This window comes from Arvicanthis niloticus, chromosome 2, assembly GCF_011762505.2.
Source record: "Arvicanthis niloticus isolate mArvNil1 chromosome 2, mArvNil1.pat.X, whole genome shotgun sequence".
In the NCBI taxonomy this organism is placed as follows: domain Eukaryota; kingdom Metazoa; phylum Chordata; class Mammalia; order Rodentia; family Muridae; genus Arvicanthis; species Arvicanthis niloticus.
The window spans coordinates 143,603,698-143,619,648 of NC_047659.1; the positions used below are offsets into that span (position 1 = coordinate 143,603,698).

The window sequence follows — 15,951 nt, forward strand, 5'->3', positions numbered from 1 at the left end:
CTTTTATAGGTTTTATTTTGAGACAGGGTCTCACTCTGTCATTGAAACAGGGCTAGAACTTGTAATCCTCCTGCCTCAGTCCTTTGAGTCGCTAGGCTTACAGTTTGGCAACACCACACCTTTCTTAACTTGGGGACAAGAGTGTTAAAGGATGTTGTTGAGGTACTATAATACCTTCTAATGGGGAGAAGAGAGACCCCATGGTAAAGTGTGGTTCTCACCCACAGGTTGACATAATCCTGTACCACGCAGACGATGAGGAATGGAGGCTTCGGAACCTACCCATCCTATCCCATCAGCCACGGACCAGCCAGCCTCTGTACCTGGCATGCCAGGAGGCCCAGGTGGGCAGGCCTCACCTCGCCTGACCCTGGGTCCTGTCATTCTGCCACCAGAGCAGGGTCTGGCCCCAACAGTGTTCTTGAAGGCCTTGCCTGTCCCATTATACCACACAGTACCTCCCGGGGGCCTCCAGCCACGTGCACCCCTGGTGACAGGCAGCCTGGAGGGGGCCAGCGTCCCCTTCATCCTCAGCCCCTTGCTGCAGCCTGAAGGGCCCAGTGCCACCCAGGTGGGCAAGCCACCCACCCCGGCCCTGACTGTAAACATCGTAGGCACACTGCCTGTACTCTCCCCAGGCGTGGGGTCCGCACTGGTCAGCACAGGCAGGGTGAAGACTACTGGAAAGTACCTGTGCCCGCACTGTGGCCGGGACTGCTTGAAGCCCAGTGTGCTGGAGAAACACATCCGGTCCCACACAGGCGAGAGGCCTTTCCCATGCCCCACCTGTGGCATTGCCTTTAAGACCCAGAGCAACCTATATAAACACAGGAGGACACAAACACATCTCAACAACTCCCGCTTGTCCTTGGAGTCTGAGGGGAGTGGGAGCAGCCTTCTGGAGGAGGGAGACAGGCCCGGAGAGACTGCTTCAGTGGATAGTCGTGGAGGTGAAGGAGCTCCAGAGAGAGCCCTTTCTCCAGGTGTCCACTCCACCCTTGCTCCAAAGAACAGGGAAAGGAAGGTGGAATCGGCTCCCTCTCTCAGGGCCACCCTTTCCCATAGGGAGGCCTCTGTGGATCAGACCCAGACGATGTCACCTGAGTTCTCATTAGCCAGCCCGCAGCCTAGGCGGAAGCTGCCAGACCCAAAGCCATGCTTCCTGCAGCGACAGCAGGAGACCTGTTCAGAGAAGCCCTGGGACTCCAAGGCCTTGGAGGGCCAGCTGAAGAAATGCGAGAGCACAGATTCTGGCTACCTGTCGCGCTCAGACAGTGTGGAGCAGACCCCTGTTGCCTCTAGCCCCTTGCATAGTCTATCAGAGCACAGCGCAGAGTCTGAGGGGGAAGGGGGCCCTGGCTGTTCCTCTTCAGGCAACAGGGCCGAACAGGGAACAGCAGGGCCCAGCCTGGAGATAGAGAAGAAGAAACTGGAAGAACGCATTGCTCAGCTCATCTCCCACAACCAGGCAGTGGTGGATGACCCACAGTTGGATCATGTGCGGCCCCGCAAGACTGTGCTGTCCAAGCAGGGCAGCATCGACTTGCCCATGCCATATACCTACAAGGATTCCTTCCACTTTGACATCCGGGCGCTGGAGCCCAGCCGCAGGAGGGTTGCCCTCAGCCCTGCCCGTTCTACCTTTACACCCCTGGAAAAGGCCAGACCTCTCTTTTTCCACTCAGTCCCCACGCAGCTCTCCACCACAGTGGAGTGTGTCCCTGTCACCAGAAGCAACTCGCTGCCTTTCGTCGAGGGTTCTAAGTTGTGGCCAGAGCCACGGGACCCACAGGATGTTGTTCCAGGGATGCAGAAGGCCCTGAGCCCCAGGCTCACCCCAGCCCGACTGGGATGCCGTCCAGGATTGACCCTGGCAAGCATCCCCAGTGGTCACCCTCGGGCCCTGGTGAGACAGGCTGCTGTGGAGGACCTGCCATGTACCCTCACTGGGGACCCCGCAGCTGTTGCTGAGGACCTAGATGGAAAGAAAACTGCCACAAAGGAGGGTGTGGTGTACAAGGGCAGAGCCAGTAAAAAGTGTAGCCAGAGGAAGCAAAGGATGTTCTCCCAGGAAAAATGGCAAGTGTATGGAAATGAGACTTTCAAGAGAATATACCAGAAAATGAAGACCAACCATCAGGGAGGTCAGAAACACAGGGAGGTGAAGCCGGGCCAGGGGACAGAACTGGACCTTCCTCCTCCTCAGGAACGGGTAGAAGGGAGTAAGGATGCAGGCTTGTCTCAAGACACTAGGATCCCTATCCTTGGAGACACTACAGCAGGGGCTAAGCTGGGTTCTTGGGGAAGTGGACCATCCTTGACAGACTCACTGGAGGCTGAGTCTCCTAAGCAGCTGAAGGCGGTGGCCAGAGTCAAATCGTCTCCTACCCTTGGCAGCACAGATGGCCTCTGTTTAAGTGGCAAGAGCCCTTTGCTCTCTCCAAGTGGCAAATTGGACCTGGGATGCCAGATGCCTCCAGTGCCTGGGCCTTGCCAAGGAGGAGACTTAGAAGCTCCTGGGACAGCTTCACCAGACTCAAGTGGTGAGGTTATAAAAGAAACCAACCCTGGGGCCCAAACTGTCCTCAGACGGTCCAGTGGTGGGTCTGTGGCTCTACAACTTGCAGAAGACAAGTTACCTTCAGAGAGGAAGAGGCTGAAGGTAGAGGGGCTGGACCATCAGGAGCAGCCAGGGCCTCTAGAAGCTGAGACCTCAGGAGGCTCTGGGCAAGCTGACCCCCAGCCATCCCAGAAACCGGACAGTGACTCTGAGGAGTTGCTGGGTTGCTCAAATAAGAGTATCCTGCATGTGACCCCAGCCTTGGAGCCATCAGATGTCTCCTCAGCTGTTTCTGCTGTTGCCCTGAGATGGCCAGGGCTAGGAGACAAGGATTCCCCATTGTCTTCTGTACCCAAGACTCCTGGGCTTCATTCGTTGTTGCCAGCCCAGCCCCAGGGTCCTGGAGTTCCTAATGCTAGGTCAGGTGGCTCCTTTGCTCCCAAGTACCTCCTCAGGTTACCTCAGGGAGAGAATCTTTCACTGCTAGTTGCTCAAGGGCCTGGAAAAGGCCCAGACTCTCTGTGTATAAGTACACAGCCTGTAGAACAGGCCCTTCTTGTTGGATCAGAACTGGAAATGCTCCGGCCACCTGGAGTACACTCAGGCCCAGGTGAGGCAGGTGACAGCCCAGAGGACCCTAGCTGGTCCAGGGATAGAAAAGAAGAAGCCCAGATGGGAAGAGAGGAAAGAGACAGGCCCAATGACAGCATCTCAGAGGCTGGATGTTCTCCGGACACCAGTACCAGGACCATCCTGGAGACAGCCTCCATTCTGTCTACTCACACCTGTGGCATTCACATGGCCCAGGATGTAGTGAGTAAGACCCATGCCATCCACTGCCTCTGCACAGACAGCCCACCAACAAGAGCTAGGACATATGGGAATCTCTTAAACCCTTGGACATCATCCCAGATGCTGGGGACACCTCCTAAGAATGCTCTAGAAGATCCTCCTTCAAAAACCAAGGAAGGGCTGCCTGCCTGCTTTTCCTCTCAAGCACACTATTTCCTTACAACTTTCACAAAACCCCAGGGTATTTCCTTGAACCAGCAGAAACTGGCTTTGTCACATGTCTTAGGAACCCCCAGGACTTGTGAGGATCCAAGCTCCTTCCCCTCGCTTAAGGCTGAGCCCCAGCTCACATGGTGTTGCTTGAGTCGAAGCCTGCCCCTGCCTGCAGAGCAGCAGAGGGCAGCTCCTGGACACTTGGCTTCATCCTTGCCTAATAGATACCTCCAGGGTGACAGTAACAAAACACTGCCCAAGAACAGTGGAGGAAGGACCCAGACGAGCCAAGGAGGAGAAGGGTCTACGCAGGCACCTGAGGTAACACCAGCTCAGCCTGGGGACTGGGCAAACATGAGCGTGAGATAGGAAGAAAAAGAGCAAGGGAGAGAAGGAGAGAGCTCGAGCTCATGAATCTACCCCTGTGGATATCACCACCATTGGGAGGTCCTCTGCTCTCAAGAGAGGCTATCCTTGCCATATATGGGCTGGGAAAAATAAAGGCCCTAGACATGAACAAAACTAAACAAATTCATAAAAATAACACAGTAAAAAACTATTGTACTAGAGTTTGGGTCATAGCTGAGTTGGTAAAGTACTTGCCACACAACCACGAGGGCCTGAGAATCCATAATTAAAAAGCCAAGTATGATGGCAGGTCTTCCTAATCCCAGCACTTGGAAGATGGTCTCTGGGGGCTTAGATTAGCCTAACCAGTGAGAGACTCTGGCTCAAAATACAAGCTGGATGGCTCCTTAGAAATGACATTCAAGATTGTTCTACATGTGTATACACATACACACACAGACGCACACACATACACACAAACACACACATGCATGGTGTGTCGAGGGGGAGAGGGAGAGAGAGAGAAGAAAGATTTTACTAGCATATCGAGGTAAGGTATTTGTCATTAGACATAAAACTTCATTCTATTCCTGGTAACAGAAACAAAAATAAAAACAGCAGCAACAACAACAACAAAACCAAAACAGAACAACATATATTTTATTTTGAGTCGTGTCTGTGGGGTATGTGATTCACAGAACAGGACATCAACTCCTCTGGAGCTGGAGTTAAAGACAGCTTTGAGCCACTTGATGTTGGTGCTGGGACTATTTGGGTTCCTTGCAAGAGCAGCAAGTGCTCTGAACTACTGAGTCACCTCTCCAGAGACTAGAAACCCATGTTAACAGATAAATTCCAGACAGAAAAATCAAAGCAGAACAAAAGAGGGAACAAACACATAGGCTCTTCAATGGAGAAACTCATCATCTCAGAGGCACCAGAAAAACTGCTTCACTCTAATCACCAGAGCCATTCAGACCTAACTCTGAGGGACTCAAGGAAATTGTGATTGAAACTCAAGGGGGATCTTACCTGGATATTAAGCCTGGAGTTTATGGCCCCATCTTGAAATCGTTGAAGTCTTAGTCTTGTTAGGAGATGGCTTGGGTCAGGGAGCTAAAAGGAGCACTGAGGCCTCAGTTCTAATTGGACTTATGGAACAAAGACAAGGGTGGGACCTGAGACTTGCAAGCAATCTTGCTTCTCTCCGAGAGCTAAGGGTGGGGATTCAAGGTCTGGTTTAAATCTTCTCCTTCCAAATTGTAGGGATTCCTGAGGGCGGGGGACTATGGATGATGTTCTCCACTCACATCAAAGGTCCAGCATTTCCACTGGAAGTCTAGCTAGGCATGGTTCCATGTAGCACACAACCAATTGCCTGGTAAGAATACTGAACAGGCTCAGGCCATTTGTTAACACATTTGAGTGAATTAATTTCTACAGATAGGCATCCTGTCTGTCGAGAAAGAACCCATCACGGTGGTGGTCCACACCATGAGGGCTTTGAGTGACATAATGCCAATATGCCTGGTATTTTCAGCTTCCCTATCCAACAGTCCCAGGGCTGAGGGCTGAGGACCAAGTGTCCAGGCCACGGTGGAAGAAAGAACTGTGGCGTAGGAGGGTGAAGACATCTCATGAGAACACCAAGCAGAAGAAACTGATGCTTCACTACAAGAGGTAAGATATGTGGCCTCCTCTTCCCCTTCCCCTTCTCTGCTAACCTGGTATCAGGAACTGCAAATGGCTACTTAGTTAAATCCCCAGGAATGGAATGTGGCATTAAATGGCAGCTCAGCTCCAGAAGGAGGCTTCTATTCTATTGGTCTGTAATTCTGTGGCTCCTTATATGCCTCTGTTACACATTGCTCATCCAGCATGATTCTACTGCCCATGCAATTGTTTACTGGTATATTTCTAAGGCAGGACACAGTAAATATTTGAGATAACCAAGTTGAAAATCCATCCATCCATCCATCCATCCATCCATCCATCCATCCATCCATCCATCCAATGCTGAGAGCTTATGTGTTAATTATAACACATAAGCTTTTAAGACATTTTTTTTAGTATTTGCAAGCAATGTGTATTTTTTTGCAGAAAAAAAAATTAAAAATCCAGAGAAGCAAAGAGAATCTCTCCGAAATCTTGAGGCTTGGGGATACTCCTCTGAACATTCAGAGGCACTATTTTCTAGACAAGGCCAGAGACATCTTTTAGGAGGCCTTAAAAGCTCAGCAACAGGTCTTGTGCCAAGTGTATCAAGCAAGGGGCTTGTCTAAAAGTTACAACTACTTCATAAAAATCAAATTTCATACTAGTGTATTTTCCACTCACCTCAAGCTATCAGAAGTTTTGAGGACACAAGACTTGTCTTCTTGAGTGGACACAACTTGCCAGACAGGAGTAGTAGCCAACCTAGTAGGTGAGAGCTGCATTTTGTGACTACCCCAGTTCCTACCTTTCTTCAGCATTAGAGCTTCAGCTATGTTTCTCAGCTGTCTTACATGCCTACCCCCACAGACAATTGATTTTAAAGATCTTTATCTTAATAGTTGACCTTGTAGGAGTCAAGAGATGGCATCTTTATCAGGGAAATGCTCTAGAAGATCCTCAAAGTATGGAGTTTGGGCACAGGAGATCAAGGAAGCTCTGAGCAAGGGCCTTGTCTTAGTTACTTTTCAATTTCTTGATAAAACGCCAGGACCAAGGCAACTTATAAAAGAAAGTACTTAATTTGAGGCTCATGATCCAGAGAATTAGGGTCCATGACCATCTTGATGAGCAGCATGACAGCAGGCAGGCATGACACTGGAGCAGTAATATTCATCTATCTATCTATCTATCTATCTATCTATCTATCTATCTATCTATCTATCTACTTATCCATCCATGTATATATCAGTCATGTATCCCATCCATCCATCTATATATTGATCTATCAATCAATCTATCTATCAATCTTGCTGTCCACATACCTACCTAACTATCCATCTTCCTGACATTGCTGTGAGGTATTACTTTATGGGAGTGAGGTTCACCTTTCTTTCATGCTTGTTAATGTTAGCCGTTTTGAATCTTTCAAATAATGAATATAATTTATCAGATCCTGGGAGAGTCTAGATAGAATAGATTCTTTACCTGTTAAAAGCTGTATATACATTCTTCTGTCTAGTATTTAGTTTTTAAAGCCATCTTTTTCATCTTGGCCTATGGAATTGCCCATTTTCTATTTCTGGATGGATTTTGGATCATCCTTCTGGTATTTTCTTCAGAATTCCTGCAGAAAAGAAGACTGCCCTGGTTGTCATCAGTTTGGAATAGCTGCATTCATCCTGGTGATAGGCAATATTTCTTCTGGCTACAGGGCTCTATGGAAACACTCCTTTACTGTCTCCCACAGACTATATTCACTCCTCCTACTGACTACTCATTGACTTCTCCTATTGACTTCTCCTATTGACCTCCTATTGACCCTATTGACTCTCCTATTGACCTATTACAAGGAAATTCTGAGTATTTATAAGCACAAGCAGGAGAACACAGGTGAAGACATTTTATCACGCGCACCATGCAGCTGGGGTCACTAAACAGTAAAACAAGCTATGTGGGATAAACAAGATGTTTGTCAGAGTGTGCTTCAGCTGTTGTAGGCTGTTGATAAACAAGTCTCTATCAAGGTATATGGCTCAAGATGGCTGCAAAGTTGATAGCTGCTTTCTAGCTGCTTTCTGCTTAAAGTCAGCTCCCAAAAAGCACTTTGCCAATTGAGACATCTCTCCAACTTTTTTTTTTTTTTTTTTTTTTTTTTTTGAAACAGGGTCTTACTGTGTAGCCCAGGCTGACCCACACTGGTGATTCTCCTGCCTCAGCCTCCTGAGTGTGGTCTTACAGAATACATCACAAGGCCCGACTTGCATGTCTTCTACCTTTAATAATTTTTGTGTCTGTTTGGATACACAATGTGGATGCATTGTTCAGTGATATCCTTAAAGCTTCTAATTTTCTTAATTCATTAAATAACTTCTTTTTTGAAACTTTATCGATATATAATTGAGTTTTAGTAAATTGCATATCTTTAAGACATGTAATTTAATTAATTTTGACATAAATTTGTAAGATGCCAACAATGCAAAATTTCCACCATGTCTCTGTAATTCCTCTCTTCTCTCCAATCTGTCTCTCTCTTCCCAGTGAACTTTAATGTGCTTCTATTAATGTAGATCTGATTGCTTCTTCTAGACTATGAGAGAAACAAACTCTGTGTGGGAGTTGCTCTTTTCTGGAGTTAGTTCTCCCAGACACCTTGATTATTCTGGGACTTATCGATTCACTGGGTTTAATTTTCTGTTGCTATAATAAAACACAGAAGAAAAAAAAAAAGAACACCAGTAATCAGCCTAAGGGAGAAAGAATTTATTTCAGTTCATGTTCCAAGTTATAGCCCCTTGTAGCAGGGATGTCAAGGCTACAGTAACTTGCAGCAACTGTCACATGACTGTCACATGACACCCACAGTCAAGAGCAGAGAGAGATGAATGCATGCTCCCTCGCTCACTGGCTTGCTTATGCTTAGGTTGAGTTTTCTGCCCCTGACTCAATTCCAGGAAGTGAAGTCCACTCTGGGCTGAGTCTTCCCAGGTCAATTAACATAAGACAATCCTTCATAAACAGAGTCTCTGGCCAACCTGACCTAGTTAATTCCTCATTGTCCTAGGTTGTTTTTAGGTTGTATTGAGTTGCCAGTTAAAAGTGATTACCACATCCATGTTGTATGCATGAACACTTTATCTCTTCTCCATTGACTTGTATGCGTGAGGATGGCTGGCGTGCAGCTCATGGTTAGGTAGTCATATCACTGAAAGTTTCAGAAGCTAAACCCATAGAATCTCACCAACATGATAGCCTAAATATTTTTAGGGTTTTTTGTTTTGTTTTATTTTGTTTTGTTTTGTGAGACAAGTGCCCTCTGAATGTGAGACTATAGGTATGTGCTACCACGCCTGGCCCAAATAGTTCTATTGTTTATTTATTTGGGTTCTTGGGATTAAACCCACACAAATGCTCGGCAAATGCTCTACCACTGTGTTACATCTCTAATTACCAGTTTTTATTTCCCTCATGTTATATCTTAAAGAGTGATCATCTTCAATTTTGATGAAATGCATTTTCTTCCTTTCCCCTTTCGTTGTGTTTGCTCAGTGTAAAATCTCTGAAGTTCCTTTCTGCTTTCCCTACTACTCTGTATCTCAGGCTTCACACTCCAACCTTGGGCCCATGTTCACTTTTCTTTATGGTATGAGTTATGGAAAGAGGCTCAGGGTTTAGCAGGTGGCCATCTGCTTGCCCTAATATGATCTATTTATCTGTTTTGATGCATGTATCACACCATTTTGACTATAACACCTAAACCCAAGAGTTTCTATATAAGGCTGGTGAATTCAAAACAGTGTGGCACTTCTATCAGGATAGACAGAGACTGGTTGGAGAGACAAGAAGGTGAAAAGGGACTTTTGATAACTTTTTAAAGGAAAATCAGTGGAGAAAAGGAGAAGGAATTGTCTTTCCAACCAACATTGCCCAGCCTGGAAAGCATAAGGAAGTCTCCAGTGGGCATCTCATCTGACTCTGCTCTAGGCAGCAGTGACTTCAGCACACAATGCCTGTCAGTCCAACCATTGTCCAGATTGTAAGTCAAATTAATCATCCCTCATCTTCACCAGAAGTCTGTAGCCACCCATAGTGGTCTCTTCTTGTTCACTGACTGTCTATTGGTTTGACCTTTTAAGCAGTTTTATTACATTTATTTGTTTGTATATTCTGTGTGTGTTGAGGTCAGCAATGATGTGCAAGGTGGAGTCTCTCCTTCCACTGTGTGTGTCCTGGTAATGGAACTTAGGTTGTTCGGCTTAGTGACAACACCTTTACCCATTGAGAGAGCCATCTTGGACCCAGTTCTACTGATTTTTAAATGTAGTTACTCGTGGATATTATGTTTTATCTCCAAGAAGCACATACATACAAAATCTTCCCACTTCATCCTTTGAGGTGGAGTCTTACTGCACCTGCAGCTTGTGAATTCAGCTTGGCTGTCTGTCCATTACAGTTCAGGCCTCCTTCCATGTCCATCTGTCTCCCCAGCATGGGGATAACAGACTCCCACAGCCTGGCTTTTGTGCTCATGTTGAGGATCTAGACTGTGTTTAGCATGGCATATACCTTGCTAACTTAGCCATCTCTCCAGGCCCTCAATCATTTTAAAAACATACTTCAGAGTTTGCTCTTGATGATCCCAGCAGTTAAAGTCCCCCACAGCTGAGTGCCTTGTGCTTATGGTATGGGAACACTGAGATCTGAATTGAAAGCACCCCTCTTGGGGTGGAGTGGAGAGTACTTGTTTTGCTTCTGCTAACCCTGCTAGAAACTTTGCTTCTAGTCTAAGTGAAGCTCTTGACGTTAAGGTTTTCCTGGTCTCAGCCCACAGGAATTAGGGAAGGTCTCTCCTGTTTATGAAGCAAACTGGAATGATTTCTCCCCATTCCCTGGGGGGTGTGGTGTGGGCTGGGAGCACTCACTTCTCAGTCACAAGTGTGGTGAGTGCATGGCCTGCTAGGGCCTGAAATCTCTGCAATAACAACTGCCCCCTTGACATCCACTAAGGTCCTGTCCCACCAAGCTAGGGGACATATATAGAAATTACCTGGTCTGGAGAAACTATTGAAATAATAGCAGATTTACCTGCCTAGGTTTTTTTTCTTTAGAATTTTAACTGTTTTGTACCTTCCAATCAGACTATCAATACACTTTAATCTATTTAATTTTTAAGAACAACTTACTTGTAGTTCTGGTTGCTTTTGGCACACGAAGGGCTGTAGTGGGACCAGAGTGTTAGGTCAGGGCTTGGAACCCAGGAGACCAGGCTCACATTTATTTTGCTGTGCCTTATTGTTAAGATATTGCTTTTATTTCTAATATTTTTTAAGCTCTGATTTTGCTAATTCGATCAAGCCAATGTCAGGCTTTTGATGGAGGCCCTAAGTGCTGGGATCACCATCTGTGTGAGAAATTGCACATTTTGATGAATCCACAAGGCTCCTTTTCTTTTGTAGTTACCCAGTGATGGTTTTGTTGAAGAAGTCTTCCCTAACTTCAGTCTCCCAATGTCATGGGCATATAAAGACTTCCTCTGATACATTTCTAACATACATAAATATACACAGTCATATATATGGAAGGATTTGGTTTGATTTTTGTGATTTCCACAACCGGGGAGCATGGATCAAATGTGAATTTTTAAAAATTTGTTTTATCAACTAGTTATAGCTTAATGTTTTTGAAACTACATATATGCTATTACATTGCTTATACCTATTTCACATATAGAGAGTTTATTTGATTGTAAAACTCTAAAACTTAATGTAGAATTTACATAAAAATCAAGGGTCTCTAGTTTGTTTGCCATTTTTTTTTTTTTTTTTTTTTTTTTTTTTTTTTTAGCTCCCCGTTTACACTTGAAGTTCATTTCAGGGCTTTTCTGTTCAGTTTCATTTCTCTCTCCCTCTCTCTATTCCAACACTATAGTGAGAATGGCTGTTTTATTAATGATACCGCTCATGTTAAAAGAGAGGGAGTCAAAAACTTGGGGTCCATTTTGAGAGTGGAAATGGAAACATGGCGAAGCTTCATGCTTGCATGACTAATTACTTAGATGTTACCTCAAGGCCCAGAGATTCACAAAGTTCTCAAAATACATCTGTGCCAGGCCCATAGCAAGCACTGGACCGTGGAATTGGGTTTTGCTGATTAATTTGTGGCCGTGTACAAGCATGAAGCACTCAGAGACTTGGTTGAGGAAGCATCCAGCAAATGCAAAATAGATAGCTACCGTAGAGGGGAGATGACAGGTGTGTGTGTGTGTGTGTATGTGTGTGTATGTGTGTGTGTGTGTAGGGGGCTCAGTCCTAAAGGGCACATTCACCCCCGAGGACAGGATTCTAGTCATCATGAGGGTGTTTGCTATTTTCATCTTCAGTCAAGATGCAATTTTCTCAGAGAAGTCTGTGTGGTGACGTCCACAGTCAGGTAGACAGTGAGCCTGAGCTAAGGTGGCCTTTGCTGCCTATGCCACACACCACACATGGCTGAGACCCTATGACCCATGGGCCACAGCACCAGAGCTTTGTGCATGGTCACAGACAACGCTCAGCTTCTCTCTGCTTTGACATGTCCTTAAGGCCATGAGAGGCTCTGGGAGAAACAGTAGGACTAAGCTCTCCCCTGGATGAACATGTATGAGGTGAGCCTGTTCACCCACTTGCCAGGTCTCTCCTTAGATCTCACCACAGCAGTATTAGCCCAAGAGCAGGGCTAACACATGTCAACGTGTTAAGACTCATGACAGTAACCTCAGCCCTCCTATCTCCTGAGTGAACCAAGGGCCTCCACTCCAAACTGAAGCCCACAGGCTCATGATCTTACCTACCAGTCTTTAGGGATCTCTGCTGCACTGACCGGAGCAAGGAATGCTCAGTGTGACTGGCCTCCATGAGACCAGTGAGCACAGGTGTCCTGAAACACACGGCAAGGACCCAGAGGAAGCAGAAAAGAGGTTTGCATAGAGCCTATAGTTCAGTTTAAAATCTGAAACGTCGGGGCTTTCTTTTTAAACGTATAAAGGAGTAAATGGATCAGCTCAGTGTCACAAACTAGATGTAAACTTAAAGAACTAGGTTGATCTTAAACTCAGCCTTAAATAAGCAGAAAGGGAGAGAGGGAACAAGCCTTGCATCACGTACTAAGTATGTCCTTAGGGCTCTGTGTATACTTGAGGTCCTTCAAACCAAAGCAAGCATCCTGAGAGGAGACACCCACATCAAGCCCGTTGAGTTCTTTAGAAAGTGGGGCTTGGGTTGTAAGTGAGCTTTTTGGAGGAGGCTGTGAAGAGCCAGCTAAAGGCAGGGAAAGGGGTATAGAGACACTTAACAGAGTCTGGCCTCAGCCTGGGCCCGCAGGTCCTCTGAAGTGGGACTTGCTCCATACAGATTGTCCTACTTAGAGGTAAGTATGTCTGAACCATAGCACCCCACACCCGCCAGTCAGCCACAAGGGAGTGGAGGCGAAGTGGAAAGTTTCCTGACCCCAGAGGGTATGCATGTCCCCCAAAGCAAGGCAGAGATGGGTAGCCCCGGGGAGAACTATTAGATGGGACCCCACAGCACCTGGCATGCCTTGGGGTTTCCTAAATGACAGCAAATGAAAAACTGCCCAACCAGGCTAATTTTTTTAATGCAGCTGCTTGTGGGGAAGTAGAGACACTACAAATAGATTCCTCTCAGAGGATCAAGAGAGACGGGGGACAACCCCAGCCCAAGGCTAAACAAAGCATCTCTTCAAAGACAATAGTGTGTGTGTGTGTGTGTGTGTGTGTGTGTGTGTGTGTTCTCCTCAAGTATGACAGGGTCCAGATCCTACTTTGGTAAGACTGACTGGAGGGCCAGGAACTCTCCTGACAGACCTCCTAGACCCTTTGATTAAATGAAGTCTCCAAGGTTCAGGTTATGTGCCATTCATAAAGTCTGCAAGCCAGCTGCAGTTACCAGTGGTCTTGGGGGCAAAGGTGATCTTGCACACTTACTGGCTGTGCATCCCCCACAGGTCCTGACTCCCTTCCTTCTTTTGTGTGTTTTGAAATCACTCAGCAGGAGCTCCGGTGGGTTCAGGGGTTATGACGAGTGAAATAGCAGCCTGCCTTCCCTCCCCTGATAGCTCTTCAGGGAATCTGTGGTCTTGACAAATGGGACAGAGGCTTCAGGAAATGAGCTAGCCTCTCCACCCCCACAGCAGAGAATGACAGCTCCTGCTCCATGCTAGGAAGGCAAGTTTCTTTCAGTGGAGAAGAAAAAAAAGCTACACTCTTATGGTTGGTGCCAGAAGGCAACACCTGAGAGGATGCTGTGTGCTCTTCAGCCCTGATTTAAAAAATTCTGCAGTCGGCCCTGTTGACATGGAACTGTGGTTGGATCTTGGAGAAAGCTCCAACAAACAAGGCAGGAAGAAGGCTAGGCATGTTGCCTCTTCCCAAGAAGGTTCTGTGGAGCTCCATGGGAGACACGCGCTTGGAAACTGAAGCTATACAGGAAGGCGGCTCTCCTAAGGATCTGCAGAGAGCTTTCAAAAAGCTTAAGGCTTATCTCAGCGAACCTTCATCTCTGCTGACTTTCCCCTAAGATGTGGGAGCTACACGAGATGGCTGGTCTATTTAGAGCTATACCTGCCTGTCAGTAAAATTTTGTGAGCCTGAATCCTAAGAGACAAGTACAAATTCATGTACATATCACACTGGCTAGATGCATGCCATGCATGACAAAGGGTGTGCACCAAGAGAGTGCAGTCTACATGCCAGCCAATACAAGTGATCCCCTAACCTCCTCTTTCCCCATCCCTGTGGTGTCTGCCCTCTGGGTTGTGAGTGACATTTTGTTTTGGGGACCACTAGATCAAATGAACTGGAAGGGGCTCTCTGTTAGGGAATCTGTGCAGACTCCCAAGATGCAGGCTGCCAACATCATCTGTGGTGGTGGCAGTGACCATGTGTGGCTCTTAACGTAATTGTGTCTTACATGCTCAGCAACCCCAGGAGGGGAGCAGTAATTGTGCAGATCAGTGCGGGCTCTCTAGAACATTTTCATCTTCGCACAAAGTTCTATTTAGCACACGGTGTAATAAGTCGCGAAGGACCAGCATCACTTTCCTACACTGTTGCAAAGTAGCGTGAGTAACATTTAAACAGTGATCTCTGGCTGGGGGCCTGCCTCAGTGGGTAGAGTGCCGTCCTCACATGCATGGAGCCCTGGGTTCTAGCCTCAGCACTGCATAAACCAGTCATGGTGGCCTTCACCTGGGATCCCAGCACTTAGAAGGTTAATGCAGGAGGACCAGAATCATGCTTAGCTATGGAGGAAGCGCAAGTCCAGGCTGGGCTCCATCAGACCACTTCCACTCCAGTCCCAGGTTTCCCAGTAACCCCCAGGACCACTTCAGCTTTCCTGGCAGAGACCCTTCCACACAATGACTATAGACACACTGCTCTTCCCCACAGGTGTGAAGGGAGTTTCTGGCAGAGAGCCAAACGACTGTGCAAACCACCTTGGTTGCCAAGAAGAAGCTGTCTCCCTCACCGACAGCCACAGAGGACCCTTGTGAGGAGTTCGGCAGAAGTGGCAGGTAACATTTTCCTCATTGGCGAATCCAGACTGAGTGAGCAAAGGCACGGGACGGGCGGAGGTGGTGGTGGCTGTGGGTGTCACAGCCCGTGACAAGGGTTATGGTTCTGTGAGAGGCACATGTCTAATATTTACGTGGGCAGCAATCAGGACAAGGCCCAGAGGGGAAGGGGACATGAACTCATGGAGGCCACTTTCTGGAGTAGAGACATCCCAAACTCCTGTCCCTGAGCAGCTAGGACAAGTCGGGACTTTTCTGAATCACCACGTCTCCCTCCTCTCACCCAGCAGTGGTGACGCCAGCCTTGGTTTCGCTTGAAGAGGGTTGACTGGGAAGAATGGAGCCATCTTTGAGAGGTTGTGGGGTCCATCTGGCCAGCAGCATCCGAATTACCATCTCTTTGTGTCTGGTTGTTTATTGGTTGGTTCAAGGGCTGACCGAAGCCTTTGTCTTGTGCCCTGGTTTTGATTCTTAGGAACAACAGTGGGGCATCTACTCCTCCTCTGTGTATCTCCAATACCTCCTACAGGCAAATGGCACTTACTCCACCACCAACCCCACCCTACCCCCATCCCCAGTCCCCAGTCCCCAGTCCCCAGAGTATGCTCTCCATGTAGAGAGGAAGATGAGGCATAGTGTTTTTTACTCAGAACCAAACCAATGTAGGTAGGCTCACTCCACCTGTTGGATGGCCAGCTGAAGAAGGCAAAATACTGCTTATGTTAAGGCATCTGAAGGGACTACATCCGGGAGGGAGAAATGCTGGGGTGCAGAAGGATGCCTGAGCTCAACTCTGCTCTCTCTCTCCATGGTCC

The 15,951-nt window shown here is 47.2% G+C and overlaps 1 protein-coding gene across 1 annotated transcript in view; it reads left to right on the plus strand.

Moving 5' to 3' along the window:
• Znf831 (zinc finger protein 831) overlaps positions 1–15,951 on the plus strand; it is a 106,616-nt gene that overhangs the window by 40,932 nt on the left and 49,733 nt on the right. The window contains exons 2-4 of the mRNA XM_034493804.2: positions 228–3,886; positions 5,454–5,593; positions 15,012–15,136. Of these exons, the coding sequence (XP_034349695.1) occupies positions 263–3,886; positions 5,454–5,593; positions 15,012–15,136 (3,889 nt within the window). The 5' untranslated portion in view covers positions 228–262. The remainder of the gene's footprint in view (positions 1–227; positions 3,887–5,453; positions 5,594–15,011; positions 15,137–15,951) is intronic.